Source organism: Taurulus bubalis (assembly GCF_910589615.1).
Source record: "Taurulus bubalis genome assembly, chromosome: 12".
In the NCBI taxonomy this organism is placed as follows: Eukaryota; Metazoa; Chordata; class Actinopteri; order Perciformes; family Cottidae; genus Taurulus; species Taurulus bubalis.
The window spans coordinates 6470927-6487234 of NC_136600.1; the positions used below are offsets into that span (position 1 = coordinate 6470927).

The window sequence follows — 16308 nt, forward strand, 5'->3', positions numbered from 1 at the left end:
ACGAAGGGCAAGAACAGGCAGCGCGGGGCTTCTCACCTGATGGAAGCGTTTCAGATGCAACGTGATGACAGGAGGCAGCGAGGAGATCAGTATTTGCTTCCTAGCACTGGTGTAAATCTTCTCCATCTTCTTGTCTATGCCAACAACACAAAACACACAGAACTGTCAGGTCCAGCTGTTAAAAACCTAATTCTGTTTTGTTCAAACTAACAAAGTCGTGAATTTGAGTGATTGAGTGAAGACGAACACTGAAAATAACGAAACTTATTACAGCCAAAAATCAAGACTGCAGGCGATGAGTTTGATATTCTGAAGACGGGTTCTGCGAGTGGAGTATTGCTTTAAGGGTTTCCTATGGACGACCTGTGATTTACACTACCGTTCAAAGGTTTGGGGTCACTTAGAAATGTCCTTATTTTTCAAAGAAAAGCACTGTTTTTTTCAATGAAGATAACATTAAATTAATCAGAAATACACTATACATTGTTAATGTGGTAAATGACTATTCTAGGTGGAAACGTCTGGTTTTTAATGAAACATCTATATAGGTCTATAGAGGCCCATTTCCAGTAACTATCACTCCAGTGTTCTAATGGTACATTGTGTTTACTACTCGCATAGAAGACTAATGGATGATTAGAAAACCCTTGTGCAATTATGTTAGCACAACTGAAAACAGTTATGTTGGTTAGAGAAGCTATAAAATTGGCCTTCCTCTGAGCTAGTTGAGTATCTGGAGCATCACATTTGTGGGTTCGATTATACTCTCAAAATGGCCAGAAAAAGAGAACTTCCATGTGAAACTCGCCAGTTTGTTCTTGTTCTTAGAAATGAAGGCTATTCCATGCGAGAAATTGCAAAGAAACTGAAAATTTGTCATCATTCTCAAAGCCCTTCGTCTTTACAGAGGTTTTCTCTTACCGGCCAAGCTGCTCTTGCGCAGCTGTTTCTGTCTGCGCTCAGTGCAGCTCTCACACAGCAGCTTGTTGTTGCCCATCAGCAGTTCCACAGAGGTGAACTGGTGCAGGCAGGACTGGATGGAGCACTCCTTGGAGCTGGGTGTGTAACTGTGAGACAGCGCCTGGAAGGCCCCCTGGTGGTGCTGATGGTGGAGGTTGTCTCGCGACTGCGCTTCCCCCTGCCCCTCTGAGGAGCAGTCCCCGGAAGTGAACCCGATGTTGACTTTGGACACTGCGGTAACGAGCTGCTCCACGGCACCGCCTTGCCTCGTGTTGGAGGACGACGAGGACGGGGAGGTGGCGGAGACGGGCGTGGGGGACGGGGTGAGGGTGGAGGTGGAGGACGGGGTGGACATGTGCCCGCGGCTGTGGCTGGAGGAAAAGGGCCGCGGCGCCCACTCGCTCTCTGAGGCCTCGCTGTCGGCGTCGTTGCTGCTGTCCTGAGCAGCCGAGTCTCTTTCACTGCCGTCCGACAGGCTGCCGGCAGCGGCCATCTTGCAGACGGAGACGCCGCGGGCGGATCCGGCGGCTACCCCCTCCTCCTCTGGCCGCTCCGCACTGCAGCCTGCTCCCTTCTCCTCCACAGAGCTCGAAGACCTCCTGCTCTGCAGCTTCTTGGGGAGAGAACAACAGACGCGCATTAAGAGCCTTTCAGAGATGCAGGTAGATTTACATGAAGATTTCACAGTAAAAAAGGATCTTGATTCCCAATCTGCCGACACCACGCTTGTTTGCACTGCTCAAATGTGGAAAAAAAGCATTTACGTTGCCAGCAAAGGAATCAGTCGCTTTGTGGCTCTATCTGCAAGGGCACACACTTTATTAAGAAATACATATAAGGGTGTGCCGTGGGTGTGAAATACTTTAGAGGGTATGTGCTACATTTGATGAATATTGTAGTGATGATTACACATCTGGTAAAGCTCAGCTCTTAGCTTAATTGCCATTGCAGCCTGCAATTGCTTTGTATCTCTACTGGTGTTAACGTTACAAGAGAATGTCCCCTTGTGGAGGCTAAAGGGCCAGGCTTTGTCTTCTTTCAAAGTCACACACAGGAGGAGAAAACAGCTGAACATGAAGAGAATGACATGTTGGACCAGGCTTTGTACATCGCAAAAATATGTGCATTTCAATAGAGAGAAAAACAAACAAACAAAATGTTCAAAGTTGGCAGATCATTCTTTGTGAGAAGCATGAATATCAACAGTAAAGAGAAGAGAGTCAATTTTCAAATAATCGGTACTCACAAGCAACTCCTTTTCCATCACACACTTAACATTATGGCTAGACCAAAACTCTTTTTCTATTTGATTTTTTTTTTTTACATTTTAAGCTTCCATTGAAGTTTTCGAACAAAGCTTTGAAAATCTATTGTCATATTCTATGACCTCATTCCAAAAAAATTATAAATCCTTGAACAACATCCTCAACTTAAATATTCTTTTTATATTAAATCAACTTTCTTTAATGAACAGAACTCAGTGTGTATCTTTCTTTGGGTGCAATCTCCATTATTTTGACTACTGTGAAAATATGAATTGAAGCTGAATATTTCATTTGATAAAAAGCATGTTATGAATTTTGAAAAATATAATGCGTTCCTTGTCACAAGAGTCAGAAACAATCCTACTCCCACCACTGGAATCTAACTCCACACAACACTTCTGAGCCTGTTTGTGACCACCTGCGAGCTGCGAGTTGTTAAAACTGCCAAGTGTTCGAATGTTAATTTAGAACGTCAGCGTTATGAATGAAACTTTCAAACTAGTCGGTGCATCCCCACCTGTCCACTCAGCTTCCTCGTGTTTCTGTTCACAGAGTGCGCTGCAGAGAGAACCTGGTCGTTGTGAGTCACGTGGGTGTCCTGCTCCCGGCTGCCCTTCCCCAGCCGACCAGGGTTGGAGGGTTTTGATATCTGAGTACGAGATATAGAGCCTCTTCAGTTCTGCAACCATAAACAACGCTTGAACCTGCGAAACGCAAAAACAATCTCGCCTTTTTTTTTCTCATTAACTTAGTAATACTGTCTGTACGAGAGTGGTAATTATCATCCTTTGATATTATTTGCACAGTTTTTCTTATGAACAGCTGTAGCAGCTTACCCGCTCCTCTATGATGGGCAGAGAGATGTCTATAAAAGCCTCTTTCACTGTGGAGATCTGAAAGGCAAATTACATGGAAGTCAGTATCCACACACACACACACACACACACACACACACACACACACACACACACACTAATTGAATGAATCATTTCTGTCCTATTTATTGAATGTGCTGTAACTGTTATGTTGTTCATTCGGTACACATGCCATCTATTGCTTCTGTCCAGAGGGATCCTCCTCTGTTGCTCTCCTGAAGGTTTCTTCCCTTTTTTCCCTGTGAAAGGGTTTTTTCAATTTTTTGAGGAAGTTTTTCCTGATCCGATGTGAGGTCCCGGGACAGGGATGTTATGTGTACAGATTGTAACGTCCTCCCAGGCAAATTTGCGGTTTTGGGCTATACAAAATAAACCAAACTGAATTAAATTGAATATAAATATATAGCCAGTTTTTAACAGTCAACCTCTGCTGCAGATTTTCAACAGATCTGCGAGGAGCTCTGGGAAGGTGCTATTTGTTCTGCTTTTTCCTCTCCAGCTCCAGACATGGTGCTTCCTGCCTTCAAGGATGTTCATGAATTTTCATAGTGGCATTTGCTTTTGTTACCGACTCTGAGCTCCCTCGTGTTATTGTGAACGCCTGCTGCAAACAGTTGGTGTTTGAGCTGGTCCTTGAAGAGCTTTTTGTTTTCCCCGCTGACTTCCCTTTTCTTCTTCTCTGACTTCTTTTTGAGCACATCCTTTGGTTCTGGGCTATCTTAGTCAAAAGTGGATGCAACAGTTCGAAAAGAAATGGCATCTTGATGCTGGTGAGCTACACCTTAGGTCAGTGACAAATATCTGTCAATTTATGATTAATGGAGAATGTTGCTGGAAATTGTACGACAATCTATCGTGCAGCAAAAATAAAATGAAAAGTGGTAAGGTTACACATTTGCTGCATTAAAAATCAATTACTGTCTGAAGGAAGTGTGATCTTGGCGACCCGGTGCTTCTATGTGTTCCATTGAGGTCATCAGATTGAGCTGTGACTGTTCACCCACGTACACACTTACATGCTCGCACTCCTCACACATAATTGTGTTAGTCAGCTCGCCCACGAAAATGCGGTCAACGAAGTTCATCTTCACACCTTCCTTTCCGTATGCTAGTGGGGAAGAGAGACATTGTTTTTAATCGAATAATGCAAAGAATAATCTGTCACTGCACTCCACTAAACCATTGTAGTCATTATTTGACGGAAATTATGATGACACTGATTGTCGACGGTGACACACACATGCTATAAAATACGGAGATACGAGTCATCAGTTCGAACAAGCTGGCTAGTTTAAAGTGTTTTCAATAGAAACGTACAGGTAGCAGTGAAGGTTTATCCAACAAAGATGATACTGTGCTCTGTCCTTCATCAAACCACCCTTTGTAGTTCCTTTAGCTGCCACAAGATGGGACTGTTGATCTGGGCCATGTCCCCACTCCAGTGAGTACACAAACCTTTGACTTGGCGTTTGGTCTCCTCATCTGCTGTCTTCTCTGTGGGATTGTTGAAAGCCTTCAGAATTCCCGCTTTCACCCTCTAAACACAACAAATAAAATTAGACGATGCAGGCTTAAAAATTATGCTAAATAAATACATGAATTAAAATACAAATTCACTCTGGGATGTTTTTTTTTCCTTCTTCTTCTTCTTCTTCTTCGTGAATTCCCTCCATTACATCCATTAGTGGAACATCAAAATCCAGCTCACAGCTCTGTTTGACAGGTATACCTATGATAAGCGTCATTAGTGTAAAATAATTATTGTGCTTGTCGAAAAGCGTTAGCGTGTAAATCTCTTAATTAACGGTGCATGTTTGTGTGTGTCTCTGAGCTTCTCACAGGGCCCTCTTATTGGAGGTGACATGGTCAGTGAGTGTGTCGGCGACAGAGCTGTGAAGAGGCACAGCCACAGTGAAGCACCAATCAATAGATAATTGGCCGCGGTCTATGTCTGCGGTCGAGACCAGTCAGCCCCCCATTGTCCCGGGACCCACGCACTGGACTGGCTATTTAGGTCAGAAAAAGTCCCACTAATCCCAGCCTAGCCAGCGTGCACCCCACTCAGTCAGCAGTCAAACCAGGCTGAGCCTCTCCTCCTAATTAATTACCAGTAACCCGAGACCCTCGCTCTCCCCCTTTCCCCAAAGTAACAGCGTGCACTGTCTCACACAGGATGCGCCAGGGGGAGGGTGACTGGAGAGGGTTGCTGGTACAAGGGTGCAGGGGTGGAGGCTAAAACGAAGACAGGGCGAAGAAGGACAGTCCATGCCCTGAGAGAGTAAGACCTACCGTCTCAGCTAATTGGTGATAATTGTCTGGGGCCAAATTAGCATATTTAGATCTCTGATACTAATGGCCAATCAACACAAACACTTAGGGCCTCTAAAAGGTCGGTGACACCCACTGCTAAAAATACCAGCCTCTCTCTGTCACACGCGGATCACACAGGACAGTGTGTGTAAGTTATTTTAATGGAATTTAGATGTTACTCAAATGGTCCTCTTCAAAATGAATAGGTTTATTCATGTTCACTTGGCATAGATTCGTCACTGACGGCTTCGAATTATAATTTTTGTGAGTCATGTTTGTCTAGTGTTTGAAAAAGTAACAAACATCCTACAAGAGATTTCATCGTTATTAGAAAACTTTGTAACAAGTTTAATGTTTGCCTTCAATTTAGAAATCCTTCAACAATGTCGGCTAAAACACCACTGTATGTGCTTGGCTGTATAAACAAGTTTTTGCGTGAATGAATAGAGGAGGCTGTGGCCCCCTCCCTCTTTACCTCCTTGATTGGATTGGGAGATGGGCTGATGAGAGTGTGTGTGTGTGTGTGTGTGTGTGTGTGTGTGTGTGTGTGTGTGTGGGAGGGGGGCTGTGGGTGACCCTCCAGCACAATGGGACAGCCCCGGAGCTCATTCGGCAGCTGTGGGTTTCCCAAGATCACACAATGATGCCGGTCGTGCCACTTGCAAGTCCCCTAAGTGGCACAACTGTCAGTGTTCACAAGTTTGAATGGGAGCAGGGGAGCTCAGCCTGCGGCCCCTCCTGGGTCTGGGGTTGACCACTAAACACACCCGCTAACTTCTCCTCCTTGGTTCACATAGCCACTGGTGGGGCCACAGGGGCCAGTTCAGCCCTGAAAAGGGCTGCTGTGGGGCCTCCTAATTGCCCTGTGAAGGAAGTTTGTACTTGCCAAAAACATGGCACCATAAGGTTAAAACAACAACAAAACAACAACAACTGACTTGCCAAGCAAAAAACTGATATTGGGTTTGTGAGAGCATACACTGCCACCCACATACACCGCCGGATGCCTTACATTATGACTACACTAGTCTACGATGGCTTCTCAAAACAAAAAATGTCCAGAGAATTCTGTTATTGGTGCTACGATCAACTCATTTCAGGCATTGGATGAATTATATGAGTGGACTGCCATCATTGTTGCTTGATTCAATTGTTTAATGTAGTCCATAAAACACAACGCAGCAACCCAGACAAACATTTGAAGGCAGCAAAATAAAAAAAATATATAAAACAGAAATTGCCACATCAAATAGAAGAATCTACAGCCATGCTAGCGCCTCTGAGGGCTGTACTTGGGCACTGTGGGGCTTTGCGCTAAATGCCAGCAGGCTAACATTTTCACCGTTGATGTTCAGCAGGTGTAATCTTTAGTGGATGATGGGTTTGTCAGCAAAAGCGTGGCAAAAAAACTGTTTTATCATCCGACATACCATGTGCATGCGGTGTGTGTCTTCGCTAGCACATTAGCACATTTTCTTCTACCAAATGTTAAAATGCATTTTTAAAGAAACCTCAAACATCAGAAGTACGAGGAGCACTTTGTAAGGGTTTGAAGGATCTTTTTGTAACTAAGAGTCGAACTTGTCGAAAAAAAGTGCAAAAAGGCAAAAGATCAACAGCAATTATATTCTGGACTTAATCATTCCAGGAGTATGTGTTTGTATGTACGCTTACTTTAGTTTCCTCTACTCGTATGGAGTCCAGGAGGTAGTGCAGGAGCTCCTGGCTGTCTTGTTGTTGGTAGCCCTTGAACCGCGGCGCTCTGGGGAAAAAACAAAATAAAAAAACAGATGAAAGTCAAATTTATTGCCAGTATCTAAAACAATTATTTGATTGATATATGAGATCCTGTCCTCATGTATTTATTTTCTGTAATTCTTTCATTCAAAATTGTTCCACAGACTTTAAATCATATCTTATACATACAGGAAGCCTGAAAAGATAGACATGCACTAAAATGAATAGCCAATTTACACAATCTTTGTTCCATTGGGTTGAACACAGACGTCCATTACGAGCCAAAAGTGCTCTGCACAGGACAAATATAATAATCATAACTGGTCGTCGAAGCACAGCTCTACCGCGCTGGCAGTCAACTTATCGCCTTGACCTTTTGTTTTGGCTCATTATTGTCATTTTGTTGGTGGATATCCATCCTGGACATTCACGCCGGAGCAGTTAGAAGGGGAGGCTCTCCTTGGGACGTCCCCTGGCCGTCCACAGTGAAGCAGATGTGAGGACAGATGCCAGGGGCAGATGGGCAGCCGGGGCTGGAGCCAATGCAACCTGTTGGGCCGAGCCAGCCACATAACCACAGGACAGGTTGGTCCGACAGGCACAACGGCCACGACACACACGGAGAGACCACATCACTGATTAGAGAAGCCATAGGTCGAATGTTTAGGATGTTCGGAGGGTGGTGGATTGACTTCTTTTAATGGCAATGTATCGATTACACCAGTGGTGCTCGGGTTCTCCCAGTGTAGTATTAATAGATCTGCTGCCACTTTAAAACAGGGGCAAACTTATCTTTTGTTTATTGTGTTTGTAAATGGAATTGGTCCCCAATTGTTTGATCCACCAGAAACTCACCATATTTTATTAATAATTATACACAATAATAATATTCAGTGGGGTTTTTATTATCCTGGTCGGGAGACAATCTGGCCACAGCGTTTTGTATCCAATTAATAACGCCATTCCTAATCCTACTTATTGGAATAATTCACTTTAAAGGAATCATCCCTCTGAGACACGCTGACATGTGGCCCAAGACTGGATGTCCGTGTTTGGGGGAGAGATGGCCAACCACCTGTCCTCGACACAGGTCATAACCAGGAGGTCTGGAGGAGCCCCCTCCTCACATAAAGACACGATATCTGCCTCTTATGCCCTTTTCGTGCAGACACATGGGAAAGGGTGGGTGGAGGGGTGAGGATGGTACAAAGCACATGTCACTTATGCACCATCCCTGAAAGTGGACAGCATGTGAAGGAATGCTTCCCTCTAGTTTGGCTGACTAGTCTGTCGATCTCCCAGGAGAGAGACACGGAGAGAGAGAGAGGAATACTGAGCAAAACAGACAAGGAAAAGAGTGAGACGGAAAGAAGAGCGAGAGACAGACGGACGGAAAAGTAGAGAGAGAGAAATTTAAAAGGTTGGTTGGGATCAGTGGGAATGAGGAGGTCTGGAAGCTCATCCCAGTGGAGAGAAGCAGAAGGGCCCTGTAGCACTGCTCTCAATCTGGCCAATGCAAACAGCTGCGGTGCTAACACAATTAATAGCCGGATGAGTTAGTACCAGACACAAGGCCACACAAGCTCCCCGCCCCCAAACACACACACACACACACACGTACTGTATAAACGACACAATGCACCCGCACACACCTCACACAGTAAACTCATCCAGCGCTTGCTCACGCACAGACAAAAACTAAACGTAACTATGACTCAATGATTCCAATATGCTCATGAATAATAGAGTTTGGTACAGAACAAAGTCATACACATATCTGAACTTGGCGTCCATTCCACATTTCTTCTATTGATTTGACTGATTGCGTCTTTACCAACAATAAAACTCAACAAAACCTGTCACCCAGGAAACAAAGTTGGAACATACCTGCAAGCCAATTACAGTGTAAAATATATATAAATACATGTCAATACATTTATTTTTATTTTCTTAAATCAGTAAACCATCCAGCATCTATTGACCTCTGGTCTTTTTAGTTTCTTTTCTTTCAATCAATACACACTTCCTTTGGGAGACTGTGGAAGCTGTGTTGCACAATTTAAATTAAGCTTAAGTCCATGCCCTCTTTGCCTCTGTGCGTATCCCTTCAATTATAAAGAACGGTTTTGCAAGCGTGAGAGACACTAACTAAATCTATACCTGCCTTAGGAGACTTTATGGTCAGCTTATGTATTCATCAACTTATTTGCGCAGGTTTAATTTTTTTCAAATTTATCCTTATATTCAGGATCCACTCACTGGTGGAATAAAGTTAATGCATTGTTATCATTAGGGTCCAGTGTTTGAAAACCATTCATTTAGATCCGGATAATTAAATCTCCCTTTCATCAGTCAAGGATCAAAATGATCTCACTGACTTCATCAGAGTATTTAAAACATTGGTAGGTTGGATCATGATCTCAATACGTAAAAGTATACTAGCTAGCTAGCTAAAGTTATTATGATATGCATGCCGACACAGCAAACTGTGAGATCCTATAATCCTGTGAGATCCTTTTGAAATACCGGCCCCAGATTGTTAAATTACAATCCTTGGACTGTGGTTCTCGGCTCAGCATATGTGCGCACATCAATTTTTGTATTACTTTGATCAATATCTGCCTCTTTTCTTCAACCTGAAAGAGGTCTTCCTCCTGAGCAGACCAGCATGCCAGCCCTGCCTCTTCATGTTTGCCCCTGGTCTACATCAATGTAGATGTGCGTGTCCTGCATGCCAGAGCACGAGATGGAATCTATTGTTGTCCTCAGCAATTTCTATCAGGGATGTAAGGCTTCTCATAAAGTCTCATCATGGATATAGCAGAGAGCCAGCATACTTTTCATTTCTTTGCAATAGAAGAAAGTGTCCAGTGACCGTCCTGAAAATTGAATCAGTCCTTGAAAGAAGCAGGTGTAGATGAATGCCACTGAGTGGCATTTCTTTATTAATCTTATGCACCAGACATGCAGAGAGAGGGCATGCCATGCTGAACAAATAGCAGCAGTGGACTGTAGTAGTATGCAAACCACTGTCCCTGACCTCAGACTCCAGGGGTCCAGGAGGAAGTACATACATATTTGAGACTTGAATCTAAAGTTATTTTCCCCCATCTCCACACCACCGACAAGCTTTGGAGTAAAACAAGGCCTGGGTACAAGCTGGGACCCTCTCTGGCACCAGATAGAGTGTGTGGTGCTGACCATCCAACCCACATAGCTTGGCACTGGTCAGAGAACAGACCAGACCCCTTTTGCTGGCAGGCTGTGTGGTACTCAGCTGGTTGAGGTCAAATGCATGCGCGCGCGCACACACACACACACACACACACACACACACACACACACACACACACACACACACACACACACACACACACACACACACACACAATGGCTGCCCTCTGAAAGTCAATGAGTCAAATCATCCACCAGGGACCCCTTGGTTGACTTGAACACTTTTTTTAAATTTCTATAAGAGGCTAGAGCGATATAAGAATATATATATGTATATAAGAATGTTGTGGTCTAGTAAACAATGTACTCATTAACACATTGATTGCATTGATATTAATAGTAAATCCCCCGGTCAGACTGTGCAGCATTGAGAAGTGTACAACATATTCAATTCAATATGAAATTGTGACGGGCCACATTTGACGACATAATTTGGTCAAAATCATCTCTGAAACGCATGCCAATTCATTTTTGATGAGCCAGATATTTACAAAAACAATTCTGATTTGGGTACAGCCGTAATAAACTAATTAAAAACAGGGCTCAATAGGGTTTTAATGCTGCACATTAACACTCAAACTGTCCCCCAGCAGAGACAGATATCCTTATTAACCTTCCTTAACACCAACAGGCTGTGAAAGACAGTGAAAGAGAAATGGCAAAAGCGCTCTCGGTGCCCACAGGCCAAGGGCATACCCAAACCTCTGGGAATGACAAGAGCTTGCCATGACAAGAGACATTGATAGGCTATATTCACAGAGAGTAGCGAGCACAAAGGTCACTAAAGTGGAGGAACACGTCGCTGTAAAGAGAAGCCGTTCTTGACCCGTCCTTTCAGCTCAAAGCTATAGACTTGGCTGAGTGGAGATGAGTTGCTGTGTGGAGGAGTTCATCAGCGAAGCATGTGAGTTGTTCAGGGTAGTTTAGAATGCTACAGCAATCAGATGCACTTTGTGGATGTTAAAGGGAATAGCATATAAGTGAATAAGGCCTTGACATTACAATACATCGCCAGTTATTCCATTTAAATCAGAAAAAGCAGCTGAAATCATGATGACCATTACTTGAACAATCAAAATATCCTTACAAATTGTTAAAAACAACCAGTGTTGTACCGAATCCTTCTTCAAACTTCATTCATAATGTTGACATGTAAATTTGGGAAAAGAATCTTTTTTATTGTTGCATGTCTATTCATTATGTTTAAACCCGGTATTTCTGCACAGTTGCAGATAAGGATTAGGTCACACTAATCACTGTGTATGAATATCCTCTGCATCCTGCAGCCCCGCTTGCTTGAGCTCCGCCTCCTGCAGCCCCGCCTGCTTGAGCTCCGCCTCCTGCAGCCCCGCCTGCTTGAGCTCCGCCTCCTGCAGCCCCGCCTGCTTGAGCTCCGCCTCCTGCAGCCCCGCCTCCTGCAGCCCCGCCTCCTGCAGCCCCGCCTGCTTGAGCTCCGCCTGCTTGAGCTCCGCCTGCTTGAGCTCCGCCTCCATGTGCTCAATGCATGCAGAGAGCATGACAGAGACGAGTGGAGCAGTTTTAAGGAAGCGCGCTATGTTTTGATGCTTTTAATGGTTTTATGTGAAGCACTTTGAATCGCCTTGTTGTTGAAATTTGCTATACAAATAAACTTGCCTTGCCTATCAATACTTAAAATGTGCAAAATCGTATCGTTTAAACGTACGGGTACCGCAGTACCTTTGTAGTATCGGTATACCATGCAACATTAGGTTCTTCACTGTTTGTTTTCCTTCAAAACTTTTGCGGATAGATTTGTTTGTGTCAATCGACTAATCGATTCAGCTTTATACCTATGCAAGTATGTTTTAAATAAGTGATCCTTTTTTAGGAGGGCAGTACCATTGTTTCTGCTTTGAAATCTCCAACTTCCAGCGCTCGGTTCACTTTTGTTATTAAGAAACAATGCGAGTGGATATTAGGGCTTGCATGTACTGTACTAGTGCAGATCCAGTTTGTGGCACGTATCCGTTTGGAACAGGCTTAATGGCCCCGAAAAGTGCTGCTTGCAGCATTGTCGAGAACCAATAATCACTCGTTGACTCAAGGGAAGTGAACGAGAGTTCAAAATGTAGTCAAATGCAAGTCAATTAGCCGCGGCCTGCCCGCTGCAGACAACATGTTTTACTCAGTCCGCAGAGCCCTCTGCTGCACAGAGCGCTGTTTCACAGTTTATTAACAATGAACATATATTGAACATATATCGGTGTCCCCAGCAATAGAATAGCCATTTGTCAAGTAGATTGGATGAACGGTTCTCGACATACGGGAAGGACTTGCACAAATACTTACAGACAGGGATTCCTTGTTTCATAGTTAGATGGGTGTACAAAGCAGTTACATACTGGCCTTAATACAAGTTAGCTTGTGGTGTAAGTGTACCATATGGGTAATGGGTGCTGCTGAGGCTTAAAGGCATATTCAATCTCTATTCAAATGCATGTCAGTGGAATAGATTAGCCCTCGTTGAAATTAGACGCGTATGAATGCATAAAGGTGTGTGCAGCGCTAGCTGTCTGAATGCACAATTGCCTGCATGCGTGTTGCAGGCTGAGGTGGTACCAGGTGAGGTGGCCACACACACACACACACACACACACACACACACACACACACACACACACACACACACACACACACACACACACACACACACACACACACACACACACACACACACCTTTCTGATGAAAGCTAGGTACCAGAATAACTGTCAGACCGCATCAGAGACGCACCCAGTCATCCAATGTCAAATGCTCTGGTCACCCACCTGCACTACTACTCAAATAAGCACACACACACATACAGGGTGGACCCAACCAGCAGTGTACCATGCTCAAACAAGAGCCCAGCCAACCAAACGTTCACAGTGCTCATTAAAGAGCTGTTCGACGTGTGTCTGTGTGGCTTTAAGACACGTTTTGCAGACGGGTCTCTGTGTTAGACGGTCGGCAAAAGCTCCTGAACTCGAGGACATGTCTCCCCCAATCTCTCTGTGAGCGCTGCTGTGTGAGCGCGGGGCAGCCGCCGACAGGTCGACGTAATGAACAGTTATTACGTCGGCCTGTCGGGCCGCTTCTGCCTCTCACACGGCCTGCTGGACCTTGCTCCGTATCAAACGTGACACAGGTGGCACAGCAGTGTGGCAAGTAGCAGATAGAGCTACAAATAGGTGGTAGGTGGTAGCTGCTGCTGCTGCTGCTCATTTAATAGGCTACAGTGCCCGTAGTGTGTATGTTGAACTTAGAGCGCGGGAAAGACATTCAGCTGGGACCAGGTGCTACCTGGATCTGGCTGGTTAAAGTGGTCACTACACTGCAGTGAGGGGATGAAAGCAGCTGAAAGCTGTGGCTGTGATGACAACTACGGCACCAACTGACAACTTCAGAGACCCCAAGATAATACACCAGAACACAGTCTGAAGCTGGTGTATCATCGTGGGTGATTTGATGACGATTGATAAGAAGAGCGTCGCCTTACTTCTGGCAGAGCTGGTTGAAGAGGATCTTGGGATTAATCGGGCCTTTCCCTGGTTCCTTCATGTTCTGCAGGAAGAGAAACATGGCCGCAGTCAGCGGCTCTGGACTGGACAGCGTTACTGTCAACGGACTCTGAAATGTGAAGGGACAGAATACAAGCATTTATTACAAAATGTCAAAAGAATTTAACAAAACAGGATCCAGCTATAACTTAATGCACCATTACGTTGGTTATATAAATGCCGTTTTTTTCTTTAAATGTTGATAAAGAAGTTTAAAATTGACTTCATAAAATCCAATCCTCATCCCGTGTCACCTTGAATTCTTGAGTGTGTGTTTAAGACAGACAGAGAGAGGGGGAAATAAGGTGAACTATTGCGTGCAATATTTCCGTACAAACTTCCTTGCAAAGCTGCTTTGTCACTTTGGTTTCTGGAGGGTCATTGTGAAGCTCAAAGTGGGAAGCCCAGGGCCGTGGCCCTTTTGCCAGTGACGACAGAGCCTAACTCTAAAAATGGGCAAAGAGGTAGATGGAGCAGGTGGTCTAGGGGGATGCAGCAGAGGAGACAGCGAGCGGCACCCATCTGTCTACGAAGCTGCCATTCAATTATGCATAATTTGATCCTTGACATAATTTAAACGGGTGAGATATTTAAAAAAAAAAAAAAAAAAAAAAAAATCCCATTCTGTACAGTAGTCATGAACTGAAATAATAACTAGAGGGACCAAAACAGTTTTTTGTACCAGGCTATAAGGCATGTTTATGGGTCATTTTAACATCTGCATTGGCTTCAGTATTTAGTGTATTTAAAGTGTATTTAAATTCATCAAGACTGTTTTTCGATTCTCTATTTACCACGGAGGCAGGAGAGAAAAACAAGATTTCAAGGAAGATACAGCAGAGAACACTCAGTCAGACAGTTGCAGCATTGGGATGTTCATTTCAAAAGAAAAGTCATTTGCATTTGTTCAATATATTATTTGGTTTGGAAAAGACTATGGCGTTAACAAAGTGGAAGAGATGGACGTCAAACTGTACCACGTTGGTATCCACAGTGGGGCCGATCCTCAGTTTGTAGCCTTTGTCCTTCACTTCCTGGATGAGGTCGATGAGCATGTGCGTCTGAGACAAGTTCTATGGGAACAGAATTATTGTGAGACCGCTTTGCAAACATTTCATTAACGTTTTGAATCCATCCATGCTTTGAGTGGAACTAGGTATTGTTCGTAAGATCAACAATAAGCAGCAGAATTTAATTTATAAAACGATTAGATCATGAAATTGTTGTAGGCGCTGAGTTTACTATTCATCAAATAAAAAGACCCAACGACAATTTTGTGGACAAGAAAACAAGATGCAATCCTTCAAAGATAATAAACGGTATTCACGCTTTGCTTGTGGCAATCTAATGTGGTCAATTAAAATACCTTTGAGAAATTCGTATCGCCATTGTAGAAAACTTGTGGTGGGTTCATTATTCTGAAAGACGTTTTCAAATCTGTCTATTATCTGCGAGTTAGAGATGTAGAGAAGATCCTTGGTGAGGAGAGGAGTCTGAAGCCATCATTGTCCCTTCTTGTTAGAGGCACATCCCTTCCTTCCCTTTCAAGAGATATCTGTTTTGTCACATCCTGGCATTGAAGACAGTTGCTATGGAAAACGCACAATGGAGCCGGCATTGTGAACGCACACACAGCTCATCCCTTGACAATTATGTGTTTTCACCAAAAAGATTGCAATTTTCAAGGAGACAACACAAACAGACAGGGAGAGGGAGGGAACACTGTGTAAAGCGCGCTCACTCACATTTCAATCAACGAGGAAGGCCCTGAGGGGGATTAACAAAATGGCGGAAAAAAAAACGCTTCATTGTTGAAGAAGCACGTTGGTTTGCAGTCACCATGACACGACCAGAGAAAGACTGGGGAGCCTCTATAGCTGTGTTGTATGGTGAGCATGCTCTGCACCAACTGAGTACCACTCATGTATGGGAAGGTGAGCGGCTCCAAGCCGGCATTGCATTTACTGCTGCATTGAATATACTTCAAAATGACCTCAAGGCCATGCCTGTTTACACTCACAGTCATTGTAAGACTGACATCTGGTTTACTATTGGCCAGACTCCTCAGTAGCGGCACTTGAGGAGTTTTTCTGAATTGTAAAGGCAGTGTTTTCCAATAATTACTTAGACTGTTGCAGCCCGCCAAAGTTCATTTTGTCCTGCTACAGCTAATAATGAACCGAAAATATTTTCTCAAAAGGGAGGGCTAGCTGGCGCATTTCCTCCACAGCGACCGACTCCAGTTCGGCTCGGAAAGTAGCTGGCTGTCCCTGGGCCGTGAACCTGCTCGCTGCGCTCTCTCTTCCTGTGGCGAGTGACAGAACACCCTGTTCCCCGCACGACTGTTAACCAGGGCGTCCTCACGAAG

General features: G+C 44.3%; 1 protein-coding gene across 1 annotated transcript in view; it reads right to left on the bottom strand.

Annotated features, from left to right (window-relative positions):
- The window catches only part of usp45 (ubiquitin specific peptidase 45), a 30851-nt gene that overhangs the window by 1815 nt on the left and 12728 nt on the right, over positions 1 to 16308 (bottom strand). The window contains exons 7-15 of the mRNA XM_079227474.1: positions 14918 to 15013; positions 13880 to 14010; positions 7085 to 7172; positions 4556 to 4637; positions 4117 to 4208; positions 3062 to 3118; positions 2743 to 2874; positions 922 to 1573; positions 37 to 134 (exon numbers count right to left, since the gene is read on the bottom strand). Coding sequence (XP_079083600.1) covers positions 37 to 134; positions 922 to 1573; positions 2743 to 2874; positions 3062 to 3118; positions 4117 to 4208; positions 4556 to 4637; positions 7085 to 7172; positions 13880 to 14010; positions 14918 to 15013 — 1428 coding nt within the window. The remainder of the gene's footprint in view (positions 1 to 36; positions 135 to 921; positions 1574 to 2742; positions 2875 to 3061; positions 3119 to 4116; positions 4209 to 4555; positions 4638 to 7084; positions 7173 to 13879; positions 14011 to 14917; positions 15014 to 16308) is intronic.